We start from the raw sequence: 24344 nt of genomic DNA, 5'->3' as shown, positions 1-24344 counted from the left end.
GAGGTCATCATAACTGCATACATCCACAAAAATAATGCATTTCATGTCAACTTTTATTGTTACACTTAACAATTTTACTGCATTATATGTTGTAGTCCTGCACATGAATATGCAATTATGCCGACTTACTATTTTTTAAATAAATTAAGTGCTTAACTTTATATTTTAAGTAAAATCTAAAAAAATGATCTCTTATGGATTCTACAGTTTTGGAAGTCATTCTGACGATGTTATTGGTCTAAATCATCTGTTTCGTCTTGTTTCAGTGGAGAACGGTGAGCACTGTGACTTCACGGTCCTGAGGAATATGCTCATCAGGTGAGATGAGACCGTTGTGAATTAACACTGTGTCCTGACAGGTTTCTTGGTCTCCAGATGTAGATAATTTCTGTTTCTAACAAAATGCATGTTACATTTCTTTGTTAATTCGAGTTTTAATCAGCGTTTAACCTATCAGCTAACTGTCCTTTCCCGTTCCAGGACTCACATGCAGGACCTGAAGGACGTGACCAATAATGTTCACTATGAGAACTACCGCAGCAAGAAACTAGCAGCCGTCACCTGCAACGGGGTCGATGCCACCAAGAACAAGGGCCAGCTAACAAAGTACGAGAACAGTTTCATTTTTAGTCACATTTTTGTCCCAAACAACATAAGCTGTTTCCATCCACCTATTTTTATGCTCATTTTGTGTTATCGCATAAAAAATCGCTGGATGGAAACGCATAAATTCTAATGCAAATATATTGCGCGCATAAACTACGATGATGCGCATAAACTATAATGGAAACACATTTACAGAATAAATGCGCATAATTTACATTCTCAACTTTGAATGGAAACATATCTATTGAGTATATTACTGAGATCCTGGATTTCTTGCAACTCAAGACATTGATGGTGAACATCTCAAACCTAGTGGTCACAAATTCTTAGTCACCATGAAACCGAAATCGACAATTCTTATTTTTTATAGAATATTGCTTGCCTGGGAAAACCCTGACGAACTTCCAGCAAATTTGAGATTTGCTCTGCAAGTCCGTCTGGCCAAGAGCCCATTCAAGCCCATTTCCAATTTTTCCAAATGGAGGCACCAATCACAAACGTTGAGGCTGGCTTTACACGATGACGATCACTCTGATTGGTTTTAGGTCCGTCCAATTGCGCCCAGAGGCATTTGAGCGACGTCAGTTGGTGACGCCCCTTTGGAAATGGGCTGTGAATGAACCTTCCCCAGATGCACTCTCAGATACAACTGAGAAGGGTCTGGTGTCAACCAGGCTAGAATATTGCAGTATTTATTATAAATTATTTATTTGTCCACATAATGGTTTTTATTCATGTGACCTTGTTATCTTTAATCAAAGTAACTCTTCTCTGATGGCGTGTCACTCACATGAGATCACAACAATAGCCAACCACAATGATCCAATCAATTCCCCAATGGACAAAACTAAGTCCCGCCCAACATTTAACTTAGATATACGTTAGGAAAGAAAAGACTATCACAACTTCCGCTTCATGTTGAAGTTAACACGTCTAGTCTGAACATATAAAAAAAAGTTCATTGTTGCGATGTCACTCTTGTAGGAGTCCCTTGGCCCAGATGGAGGAGGAGAGGAGGGAGCATGTGATGAAGATGAAGAAGATGGAGACGGAGATGGAGCAAGTCTTTGAGATGAAGGTCAAAGAAAAGAAGCAAAAACTGAAGGACTCTGAGGCAGAGGTGTGTATGTGTTCGGTTTCTAGTTACATTCAACATGGAGAATCACAAATGCTTAACCGAGTTCATCCCTGTGCTTCCTGGATTCAGTTGGAACGGCGTCATGAACAGATGAAGAAGAATCTAGAAGCTCAGTATAAAGAGCTTGATGAGAAGAGACGCCAGTTTGAGGAGGAAAAGGTCAACTGGGAGACCCATCAGCGCATCCTGGAGCAGCAGAAACTCGATGCATCAAAGTGAGACTTTCTCTGTTCTTTCATCTCAATTCCTCAGTGCCCTGCTTTCTCTCCCTTAAAAAAGTATTTCTGTAACTCTGCATTATTCAGTCACTAAATAATGCAGTTATTTTTTTAAATAAGGAACCGCACTCAGCCATAGAAGTAGATTCAATCAGGCTGACTGTCACATTTGCCTCTTATAATCAAAATATTTTGATTGAAATAAAGTATTATAGTAAATTTATATTTGATCAATCTAATAAAAAGTATTATTTAAAATGTATGAGACAAATCCAAGATATTCTGCATATTGTGGTTTATATCTTTTCTAAACTCTCTTTATACTTCATACAAAATACTTGATTACTGTTATACATTCTTTACATACTATATATATATATTATTGAATATATACTAAGATTCAGGGTCGGTATGATTTTTTAATGCTCATATCAAGGCTGCATTTATTTAATTAAAAATACAATAAAAACAGTAATATATTTTGAAATATTATTTTAATTTAAAATAACTTTTTTCTATTTTAATATATTTTAAAATGTAATTTATTCCTGTGATCAACGCTGAATTTTCAGCATCATTACCCCAGTCTTCAGTGGCACATGATCTTCAGGAATCATTCTAATATACTGATTTGATGCTCAAGAAACATCAATGTTGGAAACATAATTTTATTGTTTGATGATTAGATTTTTTTGTAACATTATAAATGTCTTTACTGTCACTTTTTAATCAATTTAATGTTTCCAATTTCTTAAAAACAACCTTACTACCTCCAGAGTTTTGAAGGGTAGTGTATATTATTACTAGAGCATCAATACACAAAACAAAAGCAGTGGGTATAAATTATAACAACTAAAATAGGAAAATATTAGTAATTACAATACAGTTACAATAGCTATAGCTAATATTTCACTCTGTCTTGTTAAATTTATATTTGAAATGGTTCCTATTGGTTCATTTCTTTTGTCTTTCTTTGTTTTCAGGACAATGGAAAAGAACAAGAAAAAAGGGAAAATCTTTTAAAGAAATCATGCAGCTCCATTCCTCTTAAAACCAGAAGCTCCTTGCATCTCTTTTGATGCTCTGATGTTCTATGACCCCATAAGAAACACATGCACAAGTGCTACTGTACACGTTTACTGCGCACTCCACTGAACCAAATGAAATGAGTTTATCACCATCTTCTGGTTGACTGTCACATTACACCACATGCCCAGTGTGTCAAGTGCACGTCTTACTTGACCAACATTCCCTTGAAACGTTAAGTGATGGTTATTACAAACAAGACTTTGTCTTAGTCTTGAGTCTAAGTCTTAAGAAGGTCTCAGTAGGTTTGTACAGATGTGATGGAGAATGAGACAGACGGATGGAAGCATGTGCATAGAGTTAATATGGAATTAAGCATGTATGTGTTGAAAAGCAAAGCTATGAATAGATGGTTTATGGCGTTTGAGACGACCTGGTGTGCGTCACATGATGTTGTGTGTTTCTCTGGGGTCATAGACAAACCTGTTTAAACATTATTGCACAGCTAAATGATGACCATAACCGTTTTCCATGTTTTTAAACCATTTGCTGGCTGTGTACGTAGATAATTGTGTCCCTACCATAGTCGGTGTTCTACAAAATGGCATGATTGTCAACATTGATAACAAACAATAGTCAGTTTTGATATGGATGAATATAAAATAATTACGATAATATTTTAGGACGTTGCTCGAACGTTCTGCCTTAAAATTGCAGACTGTTTCGGCATATGTCTGCTCATGTTTTTGTTTTTATTGTGATCATGTCAGATGTCCCTCAGTCTATTCCTAAACTGATCTGAGACCAGTTTGTTTCATTTTAATAGTTGGGACTTGGCTTTTTAGTTGTTGGGGCTGGTCCTGGATCAGGGCTTGGTGGTCAGTTTTAACCTAAGTGAGTTCAGTATATCTAAACAGATCTTATTTTAGTCATACTTACACCCCTTTATAATAAACTCACTTTACATTCCAAATGTTGATGAGAATCGAAGCGCTCTTTGTTTCTGTTGGATAGTTTAGATTGACGGCACGCAGGCTCTATCGCATGCCAAACAGCGTATAGACCGCAACGTGCACAAAACTCTCAGCCTACCCATTGCAAAGAGTCCCTGTATGCCTCATGTGTTCACGCACTATTATATATTTTGCAGGTTTGTCATTATGCAAGTTCGAACACTCAGTTCTTCCTGTCGTGGATCGCCAAGCCACACAGACGCTCTGAAGTACGTTTGGTTTTTAGTTGAACAGTGTTTTGGAAAAAAGGAAAAACTCTTTTCTTTAACCACTCTACACTTTTTTTAATAGTAGACCTGAACATGGCTCTAGACATGTTTGTTTTCTTATTATTTTTTGTACATGTATACGATTTTCAATCTCCAATTGTTATCTTCGTCTGTTATTCTTTCTGCCTAACTGTACATGATTAAACTCGAGATGTTATGCTGATGATGGTTGTCTTGTCTTTTCTTATCTTATCAATATTTATGACACAATGTCGAGACACCAGGTAATCTATGTATTTTGATATTCATTTTACTGTGAAATGAGAACAGTTTTAGTATTCTGATTTTACTGTTTAGTTTTAGTCTTATATGCGCCTAATATCTTGCAATATTGAAGAGGAAGTCAAATATAAGCCCAATAAAACACAAGTCTCGGCTGGTATAATTATTTTTTTTAATATCATAACCCCTGAGGGGATTTATTATATTATTATTTTTAAATTTTTCTATCATTTAAAGCCCCCCTGTAGTCAATAATTGTACCCCTTATAACTCATATTTGATCACCAAAATTACATATTTAAGAAAAAATGTATTCATGCTTTAAAATAGTAACAATACCCTTGCCTCATTTAGGCGTCCACTCACTCGCACCAGCTCTGAGATCCACTCGTTGATGATCACATGTTGATCTGATTGGTTACAAGGTAGTTTGTGGTGTTGACTTATGTACAATATTTGTACATGGTTTGTATTTAAGCATACTAAATACACCACATAGACATACACAACATTAAAAGCTTGATTTTCGCCACAGGGGGACTTTAAGATGAACACATTCATTCCTTTTAAATCTTTTTAGAATTAAATGCAGACACAATGAATTGGTCTTCACAGTACTTTATTTTTGTTGTGTGGAATTTGAAAGTCAATGAAAATAAAAAACGCCTCTCAGAATCGGGTCTTTTAAGTTTTTACATTATTTTTACTGAGTTTTAGTAGTATTCACAGCAGTTAAACCAAAAAACAACAATGCTGCTCTTATTCCAATACCATTTTCTGATGTTCTGTAGCCTGTTTGGAAAAGAAAACTTACAAAAATTTGAGTTAATTTTCTCCATCTCCACTGTTTTCTGCGTCAGGGTCAAAGTTGGAGGTCGTTTGCTGGCATGGGCATTTGCAAAGGGTCCGGGTATCGGGTCTTGGGTTGCCAGGATGAATTTTGGACACTAGTTGAGGAAAGAGTTGCCAGTTCTGTCACACCACCCCTGTTAATGAGACAGAACAAAAATGCATTTAGTTAGAAAGGAGATGGTTCAACAACAAACTTATTTTGGATACAAACGTTGCTTTTTCAATGACAAAGCTCACATTTCTCCATTTTTCCAAGCCGCATCTGGTTTCACACAAAAGTTGCCTCTAAATGTTGAAACCCTGAGGGGGAAAAGTTTGTTTAAATTGCTGTGGCGAAACATGATAAATATGTATGTTATGTGGAATTTTGGAAGTCTATAAAACTGAAACAACACCTTTCAGAGATTGGAGAAGCTTGAGCTGTTGGTGAGATAAAAACAACACTGATCTTCAGAAAACAACTGATTTATCTGCAGAACAACAGTGTCCTTGTGTTAAGTTGTGTACACCTAAATAAATCTAATCGAGACTCCAAGATAACCTACTTTGAGCCTCAGAAGTCCAGGCCATTAGCAGGACCGTCCAGACCCCCAGATAAACATAAGATGTCCTCATGGTTTCTGAAGTTGATCTGCAGTCTTCGATAATAGTTTTTGGAGATGTCTGAGAGAGTCACATTTGCTTCCCTTGCTTGTCTGTGGTGGTGTTACATAAAAACTCTGATCTGAAGTTTGATAAACAATGATATGTTTTCAACCCCTGCCTACTGAGTTTCCTGGACCTACAAAACTCACTCGAATATAAGTGGTATGTTGTTACGAAAAGCATTACAAAGACGTCTAAAATTATTCCTAAACTAAGCTGAGAGTTTGTTTCATTTCAGTTGAGGAGACTTGGAATTTCAGACTTATGGGGCTGGTCCTAGATGAGTTAAAAAATATCTTATTTTATACAAAGGGCAACAAAGATACCTATAGGCTATACCTTATATGATCACACACTCTTTTTGCAGCATTGTGTTTATGCAAACGTGTTTCTTTATTTGTAGGCCTATAGGCCTTTGTTAATTTCCAGTTGTTGTTGTTATTTTTTCATCTGATCATTGTCTGTTATTATTTCTGCCTAACTATATTATTAAACATGAGCTGTTATGCTGATGAGAGTCATACTGTCTTTTTCATTTTGTACATGGATATGAACACATAAAGTGAGTCTGACACCAGGTAATTTCTGTGCATTTTAATATTCATTTGCATATATAGAGCATGAAATGACAACAGGTTTAACATTCAGTATATTGCAGTATTTGTCAGGAGATGCAAAAATGAATAAGAAAGGCTAGTCGTAGGCCTATAACCTAAAGCAGTAACAGTATTATTTTGTGTAGAGGTGTTGCGTTTCCATTTCCGGAGCTGCTGCCCCATTACAGCAGATTCTTTATCCAAGCCGCGTCTGCTTTCACACAGAATTCGGTTCTAGGTGTCGTAACCCTAAGGGGGAAAAAGTTCATATTCACATTTTTTGTCATAGCTTACGCAAAATAATTTGTAGAATTTGTCTACAATTTAAAATGAGCATGTGACAATTTTTCTAAATTATAGCCTATATTTTAGAGTTTAATATAGCCCTATATACTTACACAACGCCTGCGACAGGACAATGTGAGCTTGTCCTTGCAGCGCTCACAATTCTTTTGCCTGGTATTTGGAAGTCGACAAAATCGAAGCAACACCTCTGAGGTACTGCAGCGTGAGCTGTTGAAGAGATAAAACGTATATCTTTAAGTATTTGTTTTAGTAGAGAACTTGACTATATTTAAACCTATTCAAAATACATTAAATATTAATGTGTTGAAATACATCCTTCAAAATAAAGGTCCTTTGTAGTTCTTTATGTTAATTTGCAAAATATTCAGGTCAGCATATTGGTTTCTGGGGTTCTTTCACAAACCATATGTCATATTATCATTTTTTTTGTTCAAAACTTGAGAATACAAAGTTCATTGAGGAACTTGCAAAGACTGTAAAATTATTTTGTTTCTAACTTGATCTAACTTGATATTTCAAGTGTGAAATATCACTTTACATTTATGTGCAATTTAATTATAATGGCCTATATGTCCATATACATGATAATTTAGTCAAGAGCAAAACTATACTCCAAGAGAACTTACGCTGAGCCTCAGAAGTCCAAGCCATCATCAGGACCAGCCCGAACACCAAACACAAAGAAGATGCCCTCATAGTTTCTGATCTGAAGTTGAGGAAGCTTGCTAATCGTTGAAGATGTCTGAGTCAATCCGTGTCTGCTTCGCATTTTTAAATGCTTTCGAAAGTGATGCAAGATAGAAACTCAGATGTGTGGTTAGATAAGGACATGTATTGCAGCCCCCCACCTCTTTTTCAAAGCCTACACGGATAATCACATTTGCTATTGGCTTTCTGCTTTTTGCAAGAAGAGATTGTGAGGTGATAAAGTGCTGGTGTCACAAGTTTACAGCAATGATACACATCTTTAGACTGTACAGTTTTTTTTGCTGATGACCATTAAAAGGAAGCGTACTTATTTATGTTTTACTTGTTTAACATTCAGTGCAAAATAATTTCTGCGTTACTCTTGTAAATTTCTTTATGTCCAAAACATATACAGACTATAATTCCTCTAGGGCTATTGTGGTAAATTCATGATGCGACTTTTTCCACCCGTCAGCATTTGCGGAGGAAAGAAAAGTTCATACCCACTGCATTTATTTTATAAGTATATTAAACTATATGGAAACATGTTGAAGTAAATAATTATAATTCTTTGTGATAACTTTCATGTATTAATTAACGAACAGATCAATAGGCTAGTTAATTCACACCAAATTGTGATATGATCAGTAAGTCACGGCAACTATGTTTTCACATTACTTCAACTCATCAAAATAATTTAAGCAATTTCAACTTTTTTGAATAAGTAATACGAGATTAAACTACAATACAATTGTAAATTTAAATGATTTACGAATGATTTACGAACAAACTGATTCAACTTAAAAAAATTAAGTTAGAACTGAACTTCAGTTTTTAAGTTGAAATAGGTGGATTTTTTTTTACAGTGATATGAATATGCATCAATGTTTCATGGCAGAATTCATACATAGTCATGTATAACTATATTTATTATATAAATATGATGTATTATTTAATCAATGACATGTTGTAATAACTAATTAAAGAATAAATTATGATTTCATTTTAAACTTTATTTAAATATTATGATTATCATTCTTATGCTACTACTACTAACAATAAGTTAAAATACAATTATAATTAATATATTTTTAAACATAATCTTTAATTAATTTAGATGATTATCAGATGTACAAATATATGCCTATATTTTATTAAAAAATGTTATCTCTTTTTTTCCATCAAGATCCCACACAAGTTTTATCTCCTTTTTTTTCTTTTTTTTTTTTGTAGTGGTTTATTTAGTGCTGTTATTTGTGGAAAAAAATCTAAACCAAAAAAAGAAAACCCCTGCATGCTCTCATTATCAAACTGTGACATCTACGTTCTGTCTGACATCGATGTGAGGTTTTTTCCACTTAGATGTCTTCAGCATTTCACTCTGTCCACATGATTTTTCAACTTTCTTTTAAGAAAATCTTGATCTGTTTAGTGGTACTCTTTACATACCTTACAAAGTCATGTTATAAGATAAAGGTGATGCATCTCAGCAAGAATTTGCGCAGCCTGATAATGATCTAGTTCAGCACTATCTGCCTGTGGTTTGTTTTACGATATGTACCCTCATTTTCATGTGTGGCAAATGGCATGCAAATATTGTACTAGGTGTAAATTAATGAATATGTATATCCGTATCACATAATCATAGCTCACAACCTGTGCATGTCTATTTGTTTTCAGCAGTATTCACAAATAAATGTTTGATAACTAATTAGAATATCATAGACCTGGTAAATACTAATTTATCATAACTGATTCAGCAGAATTAGTGTGTGACATGTTTAATTTCCTAAGTAAGTGAAATGAGAAAAGTTGATTTGCTATAAAGCGTGACTCATTTAGTCTTTAGCTTAGTAATCCATGTACAGTGCACAATGTGATTTAACTCTTATTAGTCACACCACACGCATGGTTTAGAGACTTAACTTCGAGGTTTTTCAGGTTTAATGCAATGCTCTCTTACTACAGTTACTATACAATCACCATATAAAGGCGAATCCACTTAATCTAAATTAATCTTTTAAATATTTGACATATTCCCCTCATATAAGAATTAGTTTTACCAGAGGAGCAGAACACAACTTTTAGTTCACTGGAACAGAAATATACCCCCATTATTCTGAGAAACATAACCTTCTGAAACTCTCGCCTACATTTCACAAACATTCTGCGGTGGCTATTTATTGCACAGCAATTTTTCTGTTACAGTTTGCATTCTCTTCATTCACTAAAGGACCAAACTTGCATGGAAATTAATAAATAAATGAATACATGCATAAATATTTTACAGTGCAATTACATGCAACGAACCATTAACCAAACCTGATCGTTATCTCAGTAACGTGTTGTTACAGGGACACCTTAATATAAAGTGTGACCATAAATAAATTACATAGGCCATGTTGTTATTATATGTTGAAGGAAATGCCAGTTATGTTGGCTTGAAAATGCCAAAACACTGAAATGCGTTCTTCTTCTGAGACTAAAATGTCCAATTCTATCTCTAAAGCTAGAACCACCAAACTCGGGGCAGACCTTCAGACTGTTCTGGCTCGGTATATGCTAGATCTTTTCTAACTGATCTGACTTACGATTTTGTTAAATGGACGAAAAGTCCCATAGACTTTCATTCATGGGGTCAAGACTTTTGATAAGACAATAAGACTTATACTGGTTTTACAGACAACTCTTAAACCTATCCCAGACTAAAATATGCTTGAGCTGTTTTAACTGAAAGCAACTTGCACTGATATATCTTAAAATCTATCAGTAGCATTGTTTTGTTTTAAGATCTACAGCAGTAAATGTTTTCTTTTTCTAAGGCACGATTATAAAAGCTACTTAAATGCTGTGAAACCAGGCCATAGAGTTTTTAAGCTTCATCCACCACATTTCCATCACGCTTGCAACTTCCTTGGGACATGCTAGCAACATGCAAATTTTTGTCTTAAAGCATGCTTGCAACATGGTTATTCATGATAGCAATGTGTTAAACATGCTAGTAGTGACAGCAGTGGCAATCCACCTGTCACTCAAGTGGGCACACCCTTACTTATGCAGAACTTTAAGGCTTAATATAACTTCAACGGATGAGTTAAAAAAAATTCACCCCTCTCACAGTTGTCATGGAGGGCAAAATTAGCCAGACCAAACCCACTTTATGCAAGCTGTAAGAAGTAGGGCATATTAGCATGGGGGGTATATGGGATAGACTCTCTTTTGGAGCCTGTCTCTAGCGGCCAGTCGATGAATTGCAGTTTAAGTAACTTCCGTGTAGGATTTAAGAGATAGACCGGAAGGTTTGCGCTTGGTTAAAACATGCTAATTCGTGTTATCAATGCGCTAAAACGGGCTAAAAATGTGTTAAAACATGCTAGAAACATGTTAGCATTGTGCTAAATCATGCTAGTAACATGGTAGCAATGTGCTGAATCATGATAGGAATGTGTCAAAACCTAAAACCTTATCTTTCTCGCTATCCTTCTATCTGTTTTCCTGATAGAGTTGCCTTCAAAACAATTTGTTGAATAAATCACTCTTCCTGTAGAACCTTAAACAAATTCAGGCAGTTAGCATTTGCACATCTCATGCACTCTTTCTTTTTTTTTTTTTTTTGGCAAAACACCCACTAAAACATATTTTGCACTGTGATACACTTGTGCTGCAAAACGTTAATCACATGCAGGCAGGCAAAAGTTAAACAACTAAAACACTGTTGTCATAATTTACACACAACAACCCAAAATTGTTCACTTAGCCTATTTCTGTGATCAAACCAACTGTACCAAATAAGTCTGTTAAGAGCACACAGGTGCATTGAATGTTGATATGAACGATATCGAGAGGAGGATGAGTATGTGTAAGAGGTGGTTGACGACGAGGAGGAAGAGGATGAGGATGAAAAAGAGGTGTGGGTGTTGGATCCATAGACATGTATAAAGGCTAGATGGCTTACCGGCGCTGAGAGCCAATGGGACCCGACGACGTCACACGGCGGCCATCTTAGGACAGGACCGCTCGTCCTCCAGTTATAACATTAAAGTCTATTGTGCATGTAGTGCTGAAATAACTATATTTTGCTCAATTTTCAACCGATTTTCAAACGGCTTGGTGTGTCATAAACGTCAGGGATGCCATGAAACACACAGCTATGCTGCAATGTTAAGCGTTTCTCAAAACGTGAAGCTACAATTTAAACACCAGCATCAGCACAAATCATAGCCACGTTAATAAGGTTTGTAATAAACCAAACCGTTTGTAAATCCGTCAAGAATTCAGCAAGTTACGAGCATTTGTCACTCACCTTCCGTCCACAGCAGCAGGGAGCAGCAGCGCAGTCTCCTGACCTAAGATGGCCGCCAAAGTGACGACACAGCTGACTCCGCCTTGAGCCATCTAGCCTTTATACATGTCTATGGTTGGATCTGGCACACTAGGGGGTTTCCAGGCCTGTGTAATGTGGACAGCATACCTGTCAACACTCCCGTTTTCACCGGGACTCTCCCGTATTTCACACCCATCTCCCGCCCCCCTCCCGTTTTGTCCTTTCTCCCGTGAAACTCCCGTAATTTGTGTTCCCAAACGTTGATATATGAATAATCACATCAATATATTATTCCAAGTCTGCCCAGTTGTCAGATCTTGTATGAAACCCATCCTACTCGCGCAATCAACACATCATACACATTTCAACCCATTTGTGAGCTCAACCTGGCAACCTTCAACTCAGTTGCGCTGTTGACGTGAGCAGATCGACGCGGGAAGTTGAATAAAGCATCACTGGTAGAAATAGGAGGAGAAGACTCCGTGGTAAATATTTCACGTAATTAACGCAGCATCCGTTTTTTCTGTCATCCTTTGGCTGGCGTTACATTATATGATGCGCTTGTATTCTTGCAAATGCTTTTAAACCATTCACGCAAAGACAAATTGAGCGCCAGAATCGAGTTTTCTTTCGGCTTGAAGTTGACCGAATTAACACGCAATTCTGCAAAAATGTCAGTTTTGTCGAGTAGCCTATCCTCATAAGAGCAGACTGAGCACTCTTAAATTAGTTAAATAGTTTTAAATGAACATAAAGAAGAGTTGTGAGAGAATGATGCGCGTGTGAGATCCGCGTGCGTCTCTCTCTGTCAGCAGCGGCTGCTCTTAAAGACACAGTAGCCAAAGAACAGAGAAAAACACTCACTGCTCTTGACAAAAGAACATTTGTAACTTTAATAATGATTCATCTATGTATAATTTAACATTTATGCAGTGCAAACTGTTTGATAACTTTATAAAATGTCTGTATATTTCCTACCTTTTTGACAAATATTTAAAATATACTGTCTTTGTTGTTTCTACATTAATTTGGAGATTAAATGTGAAATTATGACATTATAAAATATATTAAAAACAAGTTTTTTTTATCGTGAGTAATCACATTTTTTTTTTGTCTCTAACCAAGCAACCCCCCCCCCCCCCCGTTCAGATCTCCCGTATTTCAGTACCCAAATGTTGACAGGTATGGTGGACAGTGTCCTCAGGCCGGACTCAACACGAAGACGTGATGCCTGAGGCAGAATGAATATCTCACTGACCTTGATTTTGTAGTTGCACAAATCTTTTGAGTGTACTCTGTAACATGCATTCTAGTCTAGTCTCTACTTAACAGGAAATTCAATGTAGCTCAGCCGCACCAGCAGAGGTCACCAGTAAAACCTTCGGCGCTTTTTTGTAGCTCGATGGAACCTTTGCGCATGCGCACTCATCTCGCGTCTCTTCCCTCCCCGCAGGATCAAACTGCTGCTTGTCCGCGCCACCGAAACGCCGAGCCGACAATGGCACAACTGGTGGGACCTCTCCGTAAAGAGCTCGCCGACTCCCTCTCCTCATGCCGAGTGTTGGTGGTCGGGGCGGGAGGTATTGGTTGCGAGCTGCTGAAAAACTTGGTGCTCACCGGCTTTAAGAATATTGAAGTGGTAAGTTGGAGGAAGGCGGACTCTCTTTGTGCTGCATGAGTCAGGCCCCATTATCACCGACCCTCATTTATTATAATCTACAATGAAAATGAGAGTCATGGACTGGTAATAACAATGTATTTCACGTTGCATTAGACGTTTTAATAAAGTAATGCTGTTCGTCTCTCATCGTAAACATAGAGAACAGATTTTTTTTCTTTGGCGCCATGCTCTATGACGTAAAATATCCCTTGAAAACATTGACCATTGTGGCCATACTTTACGCTAAATTACCAGTTTCCCCGGGTCATCACGCACATGGGTGCTTTTTCTATTCAAAAAATACTTTAAAATGCAATTTTCTTTAACATGATATATAACATATTTATACATTATATCCGACAAAGAATGGTTTAGTGTTAATAAACAGCTTCTTTCCATCTCTAAAGGTAATGTTATGATATACAACCTCTAACGTTATGTATCTACTAAGTAACTGGGTTGATAGTTGCAGGATTGATTGTTTTGTAGTTTATTCAGCCATTATTCATATTTTACACAAGGTTATGAAACGGCAAGGTGTTTATTGGATACAATTATTTTAATTTTCAATCCTCAATAATCAGTTGTTTTCTGTACAAAATCATGGTAACAGGGTTGATTATTAAAGAAAGTTTCCTACTGACAAATGGAATAAGCACAAAGTGATAAAAAGCAGAGACATATTTGAACTTGAGTGTATGTCCTGAAAGGATGATTGATTATATCAGTGTTTTGATAAAAAGCAGAGACATATTTGAACTCGAGTGTATGTTATGAAAGGATGATTGATTATATCAGTGTTTTATTTATTTATGTAATTGTACATAATTTTATTTAGGCAGTGTTACAATGGAACACAACCTGACAACTGTTAGGGTGTCTTTAAAATGCTTGGTGGTTTAATGGTGATATCAGGGTTTTCACTAATAATTTGTTCTGTTGTTTGTTTTAATTTTTTTATAATCCTCATTTGCAGATTGACCTGGACACCATTGATGTCAGCAACCTCAACAGACAGTTCCTGTTTCAGAAGAAACATGTTGGGAAGTCCAAAGCTCAGGTAAATGGGGAAAACTGACTTCAAGTCGTGTGTGATTTAGAGATATTCACCAGATATTGACGACTTGGTATGTTTCAGGTTGCAAAGGAGAGCGTGCTTCGGTTTTGCCCATCTGCGAACATCACTGCCTACCATGACAGCATCATGAAGTGAGTCCCGTTACGTTATTTCCAAGATAAAAACTTATCGTATGAACATTTCAAGTGTCTGGTTACTATATCAAACTCTTTGTCCAAAAAGTTTGATCTCCATTGTTGTTGTCTTTGCTCCTTGCAGCCCAGACTACAATGTGGAATTCTTCAGGAATTTCCAACTTGTCATGAACGCTTTGGACAACAGAGGTATGATTTATTCAGCAAATCTGAAGAAAAACTACCTTAATTCCACCTTAAATGTGTCTTTTCTGTCGTCCTTGCAGCGGCCAGGAATCACGTCAACAGAATGTGTTTGGCTGCCGACATTCCCCTCATCGAGAGCGGCACGGCTGGCTATCTGGGACAAGTCACAGTTATCAAGAAGGCAAGGCTCTTCTATTAAATCAACTTTTTTGTATAATCATTTTAATGTTATACTCTTGGCATTCATGTTTTGTAAATTTCCAAACTGCAGGGTCAGACGGAATGCTACGAGTGCCAGCCTAAACCTACACAGAAAACCTTCCCAGGTTGCACCATTCGCAACACGCCCTCTGAACCCATTCACTGCATTGTGTGGGCCAAATATCTCTTCAAGTAAGTTCTCTACGATAACATCTGTCCCGTCTCATCTCAGTGACTAAACTGATGTAGTTCCTAATCTAGGGCCCTATGAAATCAGTTTTTATTTCCCCCCAAATTCCATGTTTTCCGTTTAAAATTTTCTGGATTCTGTTTTTAATGTTAAGTTTTAATAATTAAAAAGGATTTCTAACCAACTGACTTCATAATAATTTATTAATATTTTTATAATAATAAAAGTGTTAAATGTTTGATCTTTTCCCTACAATTATTTTTCTATATTTTTTATTTTATTTAATACAAATTGTAATATCAAAAATGATGTAAATAAAATGAATGTGTAATACTTTGCCACATTAATCTTTTAAATGATCAAATTAAATTTGAACAATTCCTTTAATTGTTTGGTAAACCTTGCTGCACAACAGTTGTTTAAAGTTTAAATTAAAATATGGATAAAACATTGTGTGATATTGTTAATTTTTTTGATTAGCATTATTATTACTTTGAGAAGGACATTGTACTGTACAATGGTAATATATTTCTGCCTTAATTGTTTTTAAACTTTTTTGAAACCATTTTTGGGCTGGTTTTGGTGGAAAACCTTTGAGTTTGAGGGATATTTTTGTCAAATTAAATGCTGTATGAAATGAATTCAGGCCTGTTGTGGGTGGATTATCTTAGTTTTGAGAGCTAATTAAATTGCCCTAAGCTTACATGTCATATTGAATTGCTTCCATAGTCAGCTTTTTGGTGAAGAGGATGCGGATCAGGAGGTATCGCCCGACACGGCAGACCCCGAGGCTGCTTGTGAGTAGCCGCACATTTACAGCAACTTATTTACTACTACAATGGTGATTATTTCGGTGGTTCTATATATATATTTGAACAAAAAACTAAATAATGTACGATTTGGTGTATCGGAGCTAGAAACTACCTTTGTATTTATTAATGGAAACTTGTTCTGTCGAGTATGTACTGCAAGTGAACTAATTGCTCAACATGCTGTTGTATTTATTGTGACCGTTTGATGAAAATATGTTTGTGCTTTGTTTATCAACCACAGGGAACCTAGCAGATGCAGCAGCCCGAGCTACAGCCTCAGATCAGGACGGAGACATCAAGCGGGTGTCCACTAAAGAGTGGGCTCGCTCAACAGGCTACGATCCCGTCAAACTCTTCAACAAGGTGCAAGCTCTTTTACAAGCTTGGTGTTTAGGGATGTAACGATACACTTGTGTCCTGATACGATATTGAATTCCCGATACAATACTATTGCGTTACCAAAATAAAGAAGAGGGTTATTACTTCTAAGACCTATGGTAACAAGTTAACAAATTAATTTAAATTATTATGTTAGACACACATACTTGCTAGGGATGAGTCGCGATTTTTGAATATTCGATTAGTTGATTTAATTATAGAATATCGAATAGTCTAAAAAAAAATCCCCATGTTTTCTGTGGTGACGCGTTCGTAACCAGAGGGTGCCGCTGCCAATAACGCACCTAAAAGCTGTCAATCAACTCTGACATGCTAGTTCGAAAATATGTGAAATAAGAGGCTGCCCCCGACTAAAGTTTTTCTTCTAGTCAACTAGTAGTTGTTCATTTAAGCCATTAATCAACGTATCGCCCATTTATATTAATTTAATTACTTAAATATATTTTGGAGAGAATACTAAATAATGAGCGGTTAAGTAATATAGCCTATTCCGCACTCAAGTGCACGCATAAAGCTTGCCACAAAGAAGCAGTAAAAGTAATGATTATGAATGTGTCCGATATTGGAAGGAGACATTTGAATTGTTTATTAAAAATCTAATGTTTTCACTCCGTGTCGAATGCAAAGATGATGTTGACGATGCTGACTCGCCATGTAGTGAACGTGCTTCGAGAGAAATGCATATTTCATATGGATTACATAAGCAGAGAGTAGTCTGTTTCTTTTAATTTTTAATTGTTTTGTTGAAAAGTAGACATTTCAAGCTTTCTATAGATATATTTCTCATGTGAGACAAGTAGTTTCGATTCATTTATGAGATAAGCTTCAGGTCACGTGCAATGCAAGTGATCGCGCCCGCACCTCCACGTCCTGATATATTGTCTGCTATATTTGCTTCTTATTTATTAAATCCAGGCAATAGGCCCTATGCACAGCTGCACTACTTCCTGAACTTAAGCAGGGTCCTTTGTTTCCTGTCTGCCAGGATTGGCCAAACTGATTAATCCAGGTGTGTCTGATTATTGTTGTTGGTCAGACACACCTGGATTAATCAGTTTGGCCAATCCTGGCAGACAGGAAACAAAGGACCCTGCTTAAGTTCAGGAAGTAGTGCAGCTGTGCATAGGGCCTATTGGTTGATGTAACACTGATTAAAATGAAGGGACAATTTATACAAAACGAAAAATTAATTAGCTGCGCACTGTGCGCAGTACTTGGTAGCCTTGTTGTCCGCCTAAATGAATTATAAATAAACAAAAAAATAGTAGGCTATTTGCAGTATATTAAATCGTTTTTGACCTAATAATTTTGCACTGAAATGAGTCTGACACACGAGTCTGTCGGCTCTGACAGCGTTGCATCACACGCACCTGCGCAATATCATAGCCTATGATTTCCAATCAATTGTTTGGAAAGAGACAATTGTTTTTATCATATGTATTATAATAACTGACAGCTCGCACAGAGTGAGGCTGAACACAAGAGCGCAGCTTCGCGGCTGAGACACGAATAGACTATTAACTTAAAGCTTTACTCTTAAACACAAAAGGCACGTCCATTTCAATAAAAAAAATAATATTTATTGAACAAACCAGATCAAGAGCAAAAACGAAATAAAGTGCATAACTGAAAATAAAGCATCTAGGCTCAAAACTAATACAAACAGTGGCACAGCGCATTGCGCTCCAATAATTTTTTCCCGTTTTCTATATACATAAAAAAAATGCTGCCACACTGCCGATGTCTTTGTTGACATGGTAGAAGAGGACTGACTATGAATTAAACGCTCTCACAATTAAATAAATAATATTCAGCAAACCTGTTAGTAGCCTACTTTCTTCAATCTGTCTCTCTTCTCCGGTGGTTGGGCTAATCCAAAAGAAGTGAAACCAAGGGGGGTGTTCTGAAGACAGACAGTTACCTGTGGAACAGCGGTGCTCTGAAAACACCCCCATTAGCAATTAGTGCTTTCCACCTGATGAAACGAACACGGCAAAACTGATGAAACGAACACGGCAAAACTGATGAAACGAACGCGGGAAAACTGATGAAGCGAACGCGGCAAAACTAATGAAATGAACGCGCCAAAAAATCGACCAATCAGAATTTTGGTCGAGCCAGAACGTATCAACCAACAATCGACTGGGAGATTACAGCCCTACTAAATCAGTTTTCTTGAATGGTTTCAGCACGTATAGGACAGTACAGATACATTTAATGTTGGAGCGCGATTTAAGCGAACGCCATTTAACCGATGAGAATATGGGGGAGGGGTGCGATTTTCTAATAATAATCGAATAAATCCCAGCGATCATCGAATATTATTTTTGCTTGAAATGCCCATCCCTAATACTTGCACAGATATAAATAATGTATGCCCTTTTTTACTGGTAAAATCAGACATTTCGGCATTATCAGGACCCACAAATATTCAAATACACAGAAATCTTAAGTTGTGTTTAGAAGATGAACGAAAATCATATAAGTTAGAAACGACATGAGGGTGAGTACATGACAGAATTTACATTTTTGGGTGAATTACAATTTAGAAATACAGTAAACCTAAGTCTTGGATAAAACTTAACTAATATCGCGAATCATATTGTTTCATCAAAGATACATATCTCGATATTACAATGTATCGTCACACCCCTACTGACATTACATCATTAGCCAGTCCGTTCTTTTAGAAGCGGTCTAAAAGTGATCTTGTGCTTTCTTTCAGCTTTTTAAAGATGACATCATGTATCTGTTGACCATGGATAAGTTGTGGAAAAAGAGGAAAGCCCCATTACCTCTAGACTGGGTGGAAATCCAGCAGCATGGTAAGTCTGACTAGTTAAATCTAGTTATGTAAACAAATATATGTAATTGTATTTAAAATTGTGTTTAATGAGGCTGTATGGTGTGTGTAAAAGCATGTTCTCAGGAGGAGGCCTGTGGCACAGGTCTGAAGGACCAGCAGGTTTTGGGTGTTCTGGGTTACGCTCAGCTCTTCCAACACAGTGTAGAAACTCTCCGATCTCAGCTGAGAGAGAAGGGTGAGGGTGCGGAGCTAGTCTGGGACAAGGTGAGTTTCCACAAAATGGCTTGAATTGTCCAAAAGTTATGGTTATGTGAATGGATTCAAACTAGAGAACAACCAATACACTCAATGGTCAGGCCAATGTGAGCGTCCAGCAGAATTAATTCAAAATGGTTATGGTTTCTACAGAAATATTAAGCTGCACAACTGATTTTAGCATTTATCATAAGAAATTTTTCTAGTGCAGCAAAAATCAGCTTATTTAAAAGAGTGAAGAGTGGACACTGAAGAGTGAAAACTGGTCATGATGCAGATCTTTTTTTTTAACAAGCAAAAGTGTTGAATTATATAAAAAAAAATATTATCGGCTATCTGTCAATTTCTATATATTCAATCAAAATAAAATAAATGCAGTTTTAATTTCTAATTATTAAAGATTGTTCAGCATGAATTTACATTAGTGGTGCTATTTTCAGGACGATCCTCCAGCCATGGACTTCGTAACAGCAGCTTCAAACTTGCGAATGAATGTCTTCAGCATGAACATGAAAAGCCGCTTTGATGTCAAATGTAAGGGATTTCAAGGCTGCACTGTGATTGTCTGACATTATTTGAAATTCTTTTTAGTTGTTGTTAAACAATATCTTGGCACTTTTCCACTGCATGGTATGGCTCACTTTTGGGGGTTTTCCACTGTACAGTACCTAGTACCTGGTACTTTTTTTTAGTAACACCTCGGTTGAGGTTATCAACCAAGCTGTACCAATACTAAAATGTGACGTGTAAACACTGCAGATCACCGATTGGTTAGAGAGAATCATCCCTACCAGCGTCATTGGATTTGTGTCACGAGATACAAAAACACACAGCCACCACAGTTAATTTGTTCGCACGACTTTTTTAAATGGTCCATAATCCCACCCACTTTGAAGCGGTACTAAAGTGCAGTGGAAAAGCAAAGCGAGCCGAGTCGTACCACGCAATGGAAAAGCGCCATTTTTTGCTTTTTAGAGTGAGACAAAACTACGTTTTTTTGTTGTTGTCCCTTTTTGGCTTAATAAAGTTGTTGTAATGCTTTCTTTACCAAGAACTCAACTTAAGATAGATTCATTATGGACTTATAACTCAAGAGACCCAGACTAGACTTGGCTATGAAACAAATGAACAACATGCTTCAGAATGATGTTTCAATAAAAAGTTGGTTCTGAATTCAATGTGACTTTAAACCATGTCGTCTTCTCTTTTAGCCATGGCAGGAAACATCATTCCAGCAATAGCCACCACTAATGCAGTCATTGCCGGTCTCATTGTTCTGGAGGGACTCAAAATTCTCAACTCAGACTTCGAACAGTGTCGCACGGTGAGCTTGCGGTGGTTCATTTCAAAGATTATGATCAGAAATGTGACAGCTGAAGTGCAGCATATCCTGTGTTATCTTGCACATCTTTATATTTCTTTTTCTCACTTGGTTTAAGTTGATTACATCTCTGCAGTTGTGAAGAACATTTTGACCTTTTCCTGTTTTGAAAGTTTTGTCAAGCGGTTTAGTTGGGAGTTATGGTTTTAATTACTACGTTTCTCTTTAGATCTTTCTGAACAAGCAGCCGAACCCCAGGAAAAAGCTTCTCGTACCATGTGCGCTGGATCCTCCCAATCCCAACTGTTATGTGTGTACTAGCAAACCTGAGGTCACAGTCAAACTTAATGTGCACAAAACCATTGTGCTAGCTCTCCAGGACAAGGTATTGACAAGTTTTTCAATGCTCAAGCTTTGGTTTAGATGCTGAACTTTGTGACCTCCATGAGAGGTTAAAGTTTGGATTGGAAAGTTCTTATTTATATTCACGTTGGTGCTTTTTCAGATACTTAAGGAGAAGTTTGGCATGGTGGCACCAGATGTGCAAATTGAGGATGGAAAGGGAACAATCCTCATCTCCTCGGAGGAAGGAGAGACTGAAGGTGTGAATTAAGTCTGCCTCTAGAGGGCATTCTTTCTCTACTATAACAAAACTCTTGAGATTTGCTTTAATGTTTTGGTGTCTCTGTTTCTCTATAGCAAACAATAACAAGTTTTTGTCCGACTTTGGGATTCGAAACGGGAGCCGTCTTCAAGCAGATGACTTCCTACAGGATTACACACTTCTGGTCAATGTCATTCACAGGTTGGTGTTCATTTAGCTTACGGTACGTTCACACGGGGCGTGAGCGTCAACGCTTCCCATTGACTTTGAATGGGTGACGTCAAGCGTTGCCGAAATGAATTGTGGATCTGTCGGCAGGGCTTCACTGGCGTTGCTCGCGGCAGAAGTTGAGAATTTTTCAACTTCTGCCGCGAGCAACGCCAGTGAATCGCCGCAGGCGGAAGCGTCAGCCAATCAGGATCGCTCTATGCAAATACAGTAGCCAGGCGGCAGCCAATCACGTTAATCACGTTCATCCTGTCATTCCTGTCTAATTTCATTGGCTGACGCTGCTATGACCATGGCGTCGTGCCAAACTTCAGCCACGCCTTCCGTCAAGCGTTGACGCTCACGCACCGTGTGAACGTACCGTTAGAGGATACTACTTAGCTCTTTCTTGAACATTTAAAATGATTCTTACATTTATTGTAGTGAGGAATTGGAAAAGGATGTTGAGTTTGAAGTAGTGGGTGACGCCCCGGATAAGGCGCCAACTCCCAGTGCCCCGGAAGAGGGGAAAAACATTGCCAATGGAAACAAAGATTCTGCCCAGCCTTCTACCTCATCTAAAGGTAAGAACAACATTGATTGCCTGCAAACCTTTGGCCAAACATTCCTTTTCAAAGGAATAGTTCACTTAAAAAATCATTCTAAACCTGCATTTTCAATGGTTCCTCGTGCAAAACTCACATTTCTCCAAAAAACGTAATATAGCACACAGTACTCATACTTGCCTATTGGAGTTTTGCATTATAAAAATCATCCACTTTTATAGTTTGGAAACAAACAGCTTCAGTTCTGCTGATGAACATCATCTTTGTTTCACGGGCGAAAGAAAATAATCCAGCATTGCAATGACAGAATTTTAATTTCATCATGGCTGTTTAAGGGTAATACACTGTTTGTGTGTTTGCAGCAGCTGCAGAGGATGATGACATCCTCATCGTAGACTCAGACGAAGAACCGTCCTCGAGCACCATGGAAGCTTCCCCGGAGTCCAGTAACCGTAAGAGGAAGCATCATGACGCTGAAACAGACGATGCGGTGTCCAAGCGCAAACGCCTCGACCAGCAGCCGGCCGATGATGATGAAGACATCATCGCTCTAGACTAGCATCTTTGTCAAGATTTCACCTGCCCAACAATAGAGGACTTTCCTCAAGTTGAATTTTTGTACTGTTTCTCTCACCAAACATGTAAATATATCTGTACAATATGGTTCAAGCTCAATGGATGTTGTCTTTTCCTTCTGTCCTTTGCTTTTTGGGAACAGAAAACGGCTGAGTTATGAACTGCACTCGGTTAGGTTTTCCTCCGATGGATAAAATGCTTTTCAACTTTGTATTTTTTACAAAATGTGCGTCCTGGTATTTTGCAGTGTTTTAGAAAAGCTGACACGGTATTTGAATGCATTTTTCATCTTGAAAACCATATTACATATTTATTACAGGTTGTTTTTGTTGCCAACCTCTGTAATATTTCAAAATAACCAAATCATTGTACAGTAACACTTACTGTATGATGGCTTGTCTATCTTCTGTTGCATTGCTTTAGCACCACAATGAAAAATATTGTCCTTTTTTAACAGAAAAAAAAAATACACTCAAGACAACTATTTATACCATTGTGTTTCATTCTTATAGTTGTAGTCTTTAGCAGTATAAATGAGTCCATGCCTCATTTACTGACCAAACTGAGGAGCTGAATAAAGGACATTATCTCATTTAACCTTTATTCTCCATAAAAGCTTCTTGAAAGGGTACAATGTCCTAATTGCGCGTTGTTTACATTTAGATGTTTGACGTAAGAACATTCTGTTTTCACTTGTTACTCACGTAGATGTCAGAGTCCACAGATCACGGGATAGATGTCGTCATTAGGGTTCATAAGATGCTACATGACCTGTTTACCCTTCCCCTAGTTGGCACCCCAAGTAAAATGCAAGGTTTACGTTTTCAGTGGGACATTTTGTGGGCGATGGTCAATGTTTTTTGTTTTGTTTTTGACATATTTCTTCCGTCTGGGTGATATAAGAAAATAGTCTTTGCATAAAATATATATTTTACACGACAAATATGTAATACTATCTCGACTACTTTTGGAGCAATAATTTAGAAATGTTTCATAAAGGGGAAAAAAAGAGACGAGGGAATTTATTCTGCTAGAGTCGCTCACATCGGCGTTATTGCGGTGCATTATGGGATTGAATGAGTGCACTCGGTTTCGACCATAGACCCTATTTTTTTTACAGTCTATGCCATAGACACTAAAAAAACGAATGCTCTTTTTAAGCATGTTTTTAAGGGTATAGAGAGCGATTTTTTCCCCATCGTACCCGTTAACATAAGTTTTGAAAAATTAAATCTCATAACAAGTTGCATTTTAAGACTTATTTGCTTTCATATTATTTCCATAATTTGTTATTGTAAATGCAAATTGTTGGCTCTGAATTGGTTTTATTAGGCCATAAAAAAACTGAACCGGGATGCATGATATGACAATAAACATAATTAAATAAAACTTATGGTCACCACAATAAATAAGTTTTTAAAGTGCATATTTCATTTAAAAAAATACC

The 24344-nt window shown here is 37.1% G+C and overlaps 2 protein-coding genes across 9 annotated transcripts in view; both read left to right on the top strand.

The window, feature by feature from the left end:
- The window catches only part of septin15 (septin 15), a 28784-nt gene extending 24350 nt beyond the window's left edge, over positions 1-4434 (top strand). For all 4 annotated transcript variants that reach the window (XM_079603665.1, XM_079603664.1, XM_079603663.1 and 1 more), the window contains exons 9-13: positions 267-318; positions 481-606; positions 1591-1726; positions 1814-1959; positions 2946-4434. In XM_079603665.1, the coding sequence (XP_079459791.1) occupies positions 267-318; positions 481-606; positions 1591-1726; positions 1814-1959; positions 2946-2985 (500 nt within the window). In that variant the 3' untranslated portion in view covers positions 2986-4434. The remainder of the gene's footprint in view (positions 1-266; positions 319-480; positions 607-1590; positions 1727-1813; positions 1960-2945) is intronic.
- Positions 4435-12243: 7809 nt separating this feature from the next.
- uba2 (ubiquitin-like modifier activating enzyme 2) lies at positions 12244-23871 on the top strand. 5 transcript variants are annotated; one of them, XM_079603362.1, is made up of 18 exons: positions 12244-12387; positions 13356-13541; positions 14539-14622; positions 14701-14771; positions 14899-14963; positions 15041-15141; positions 15232-15353; positions 16081-16148; positions 16405-16526; positions 19288-19387; positions 19481-19632; positions 20064-20157; positions 20835-20947; positions 21174-21329; positions 21450-21546; positions 21644-21749; positions 22200-22339; positions 22684-23871. In XM_079603362.1, the coding sequence occupies exons 2-18, from the start codon at positions 13401-13403 to the stop codon at positions 22878-22880; spliced, it is 1929 nt and encodes a 642-aa protein (XP_079459488.1). In that variant the 5' UTR covers positions 12244-12387; positions 13356-13400; the 3' UTR covers positions 22881-23871. The 5 variants fall into 5 exon arrangements, with proteins under 5 accessions (XP_079459488.1, XP_079459489.1, XP_079459490.1 ...); XM_079603363.1 differs by having other exon boundaries at positions 12373-12400; XM_079603364.1 differs by lacking the exon at positions 12244-12387 and adding an exon at positions 13089-13267.
- The last annotated feature ends 473 nt before the right edge of the window (positions 23872-24344 follow it).

Source organism: Phoxinus phoxinus (assembly GCF_949152265.1).
Source record: "Phoxinus phoxinus genome assembly, chromosome: 25".
NCBI classification, from domain to species: Eukaryota; Metazoa; Chordata; class Actinopteri; order Cypriniformes; family Leuciscidae; genus Phoxinus; species Phoxinus phoxinus.
This window is presented reverse-complemented; position numbering and strand designations above follow the sequence as displayed.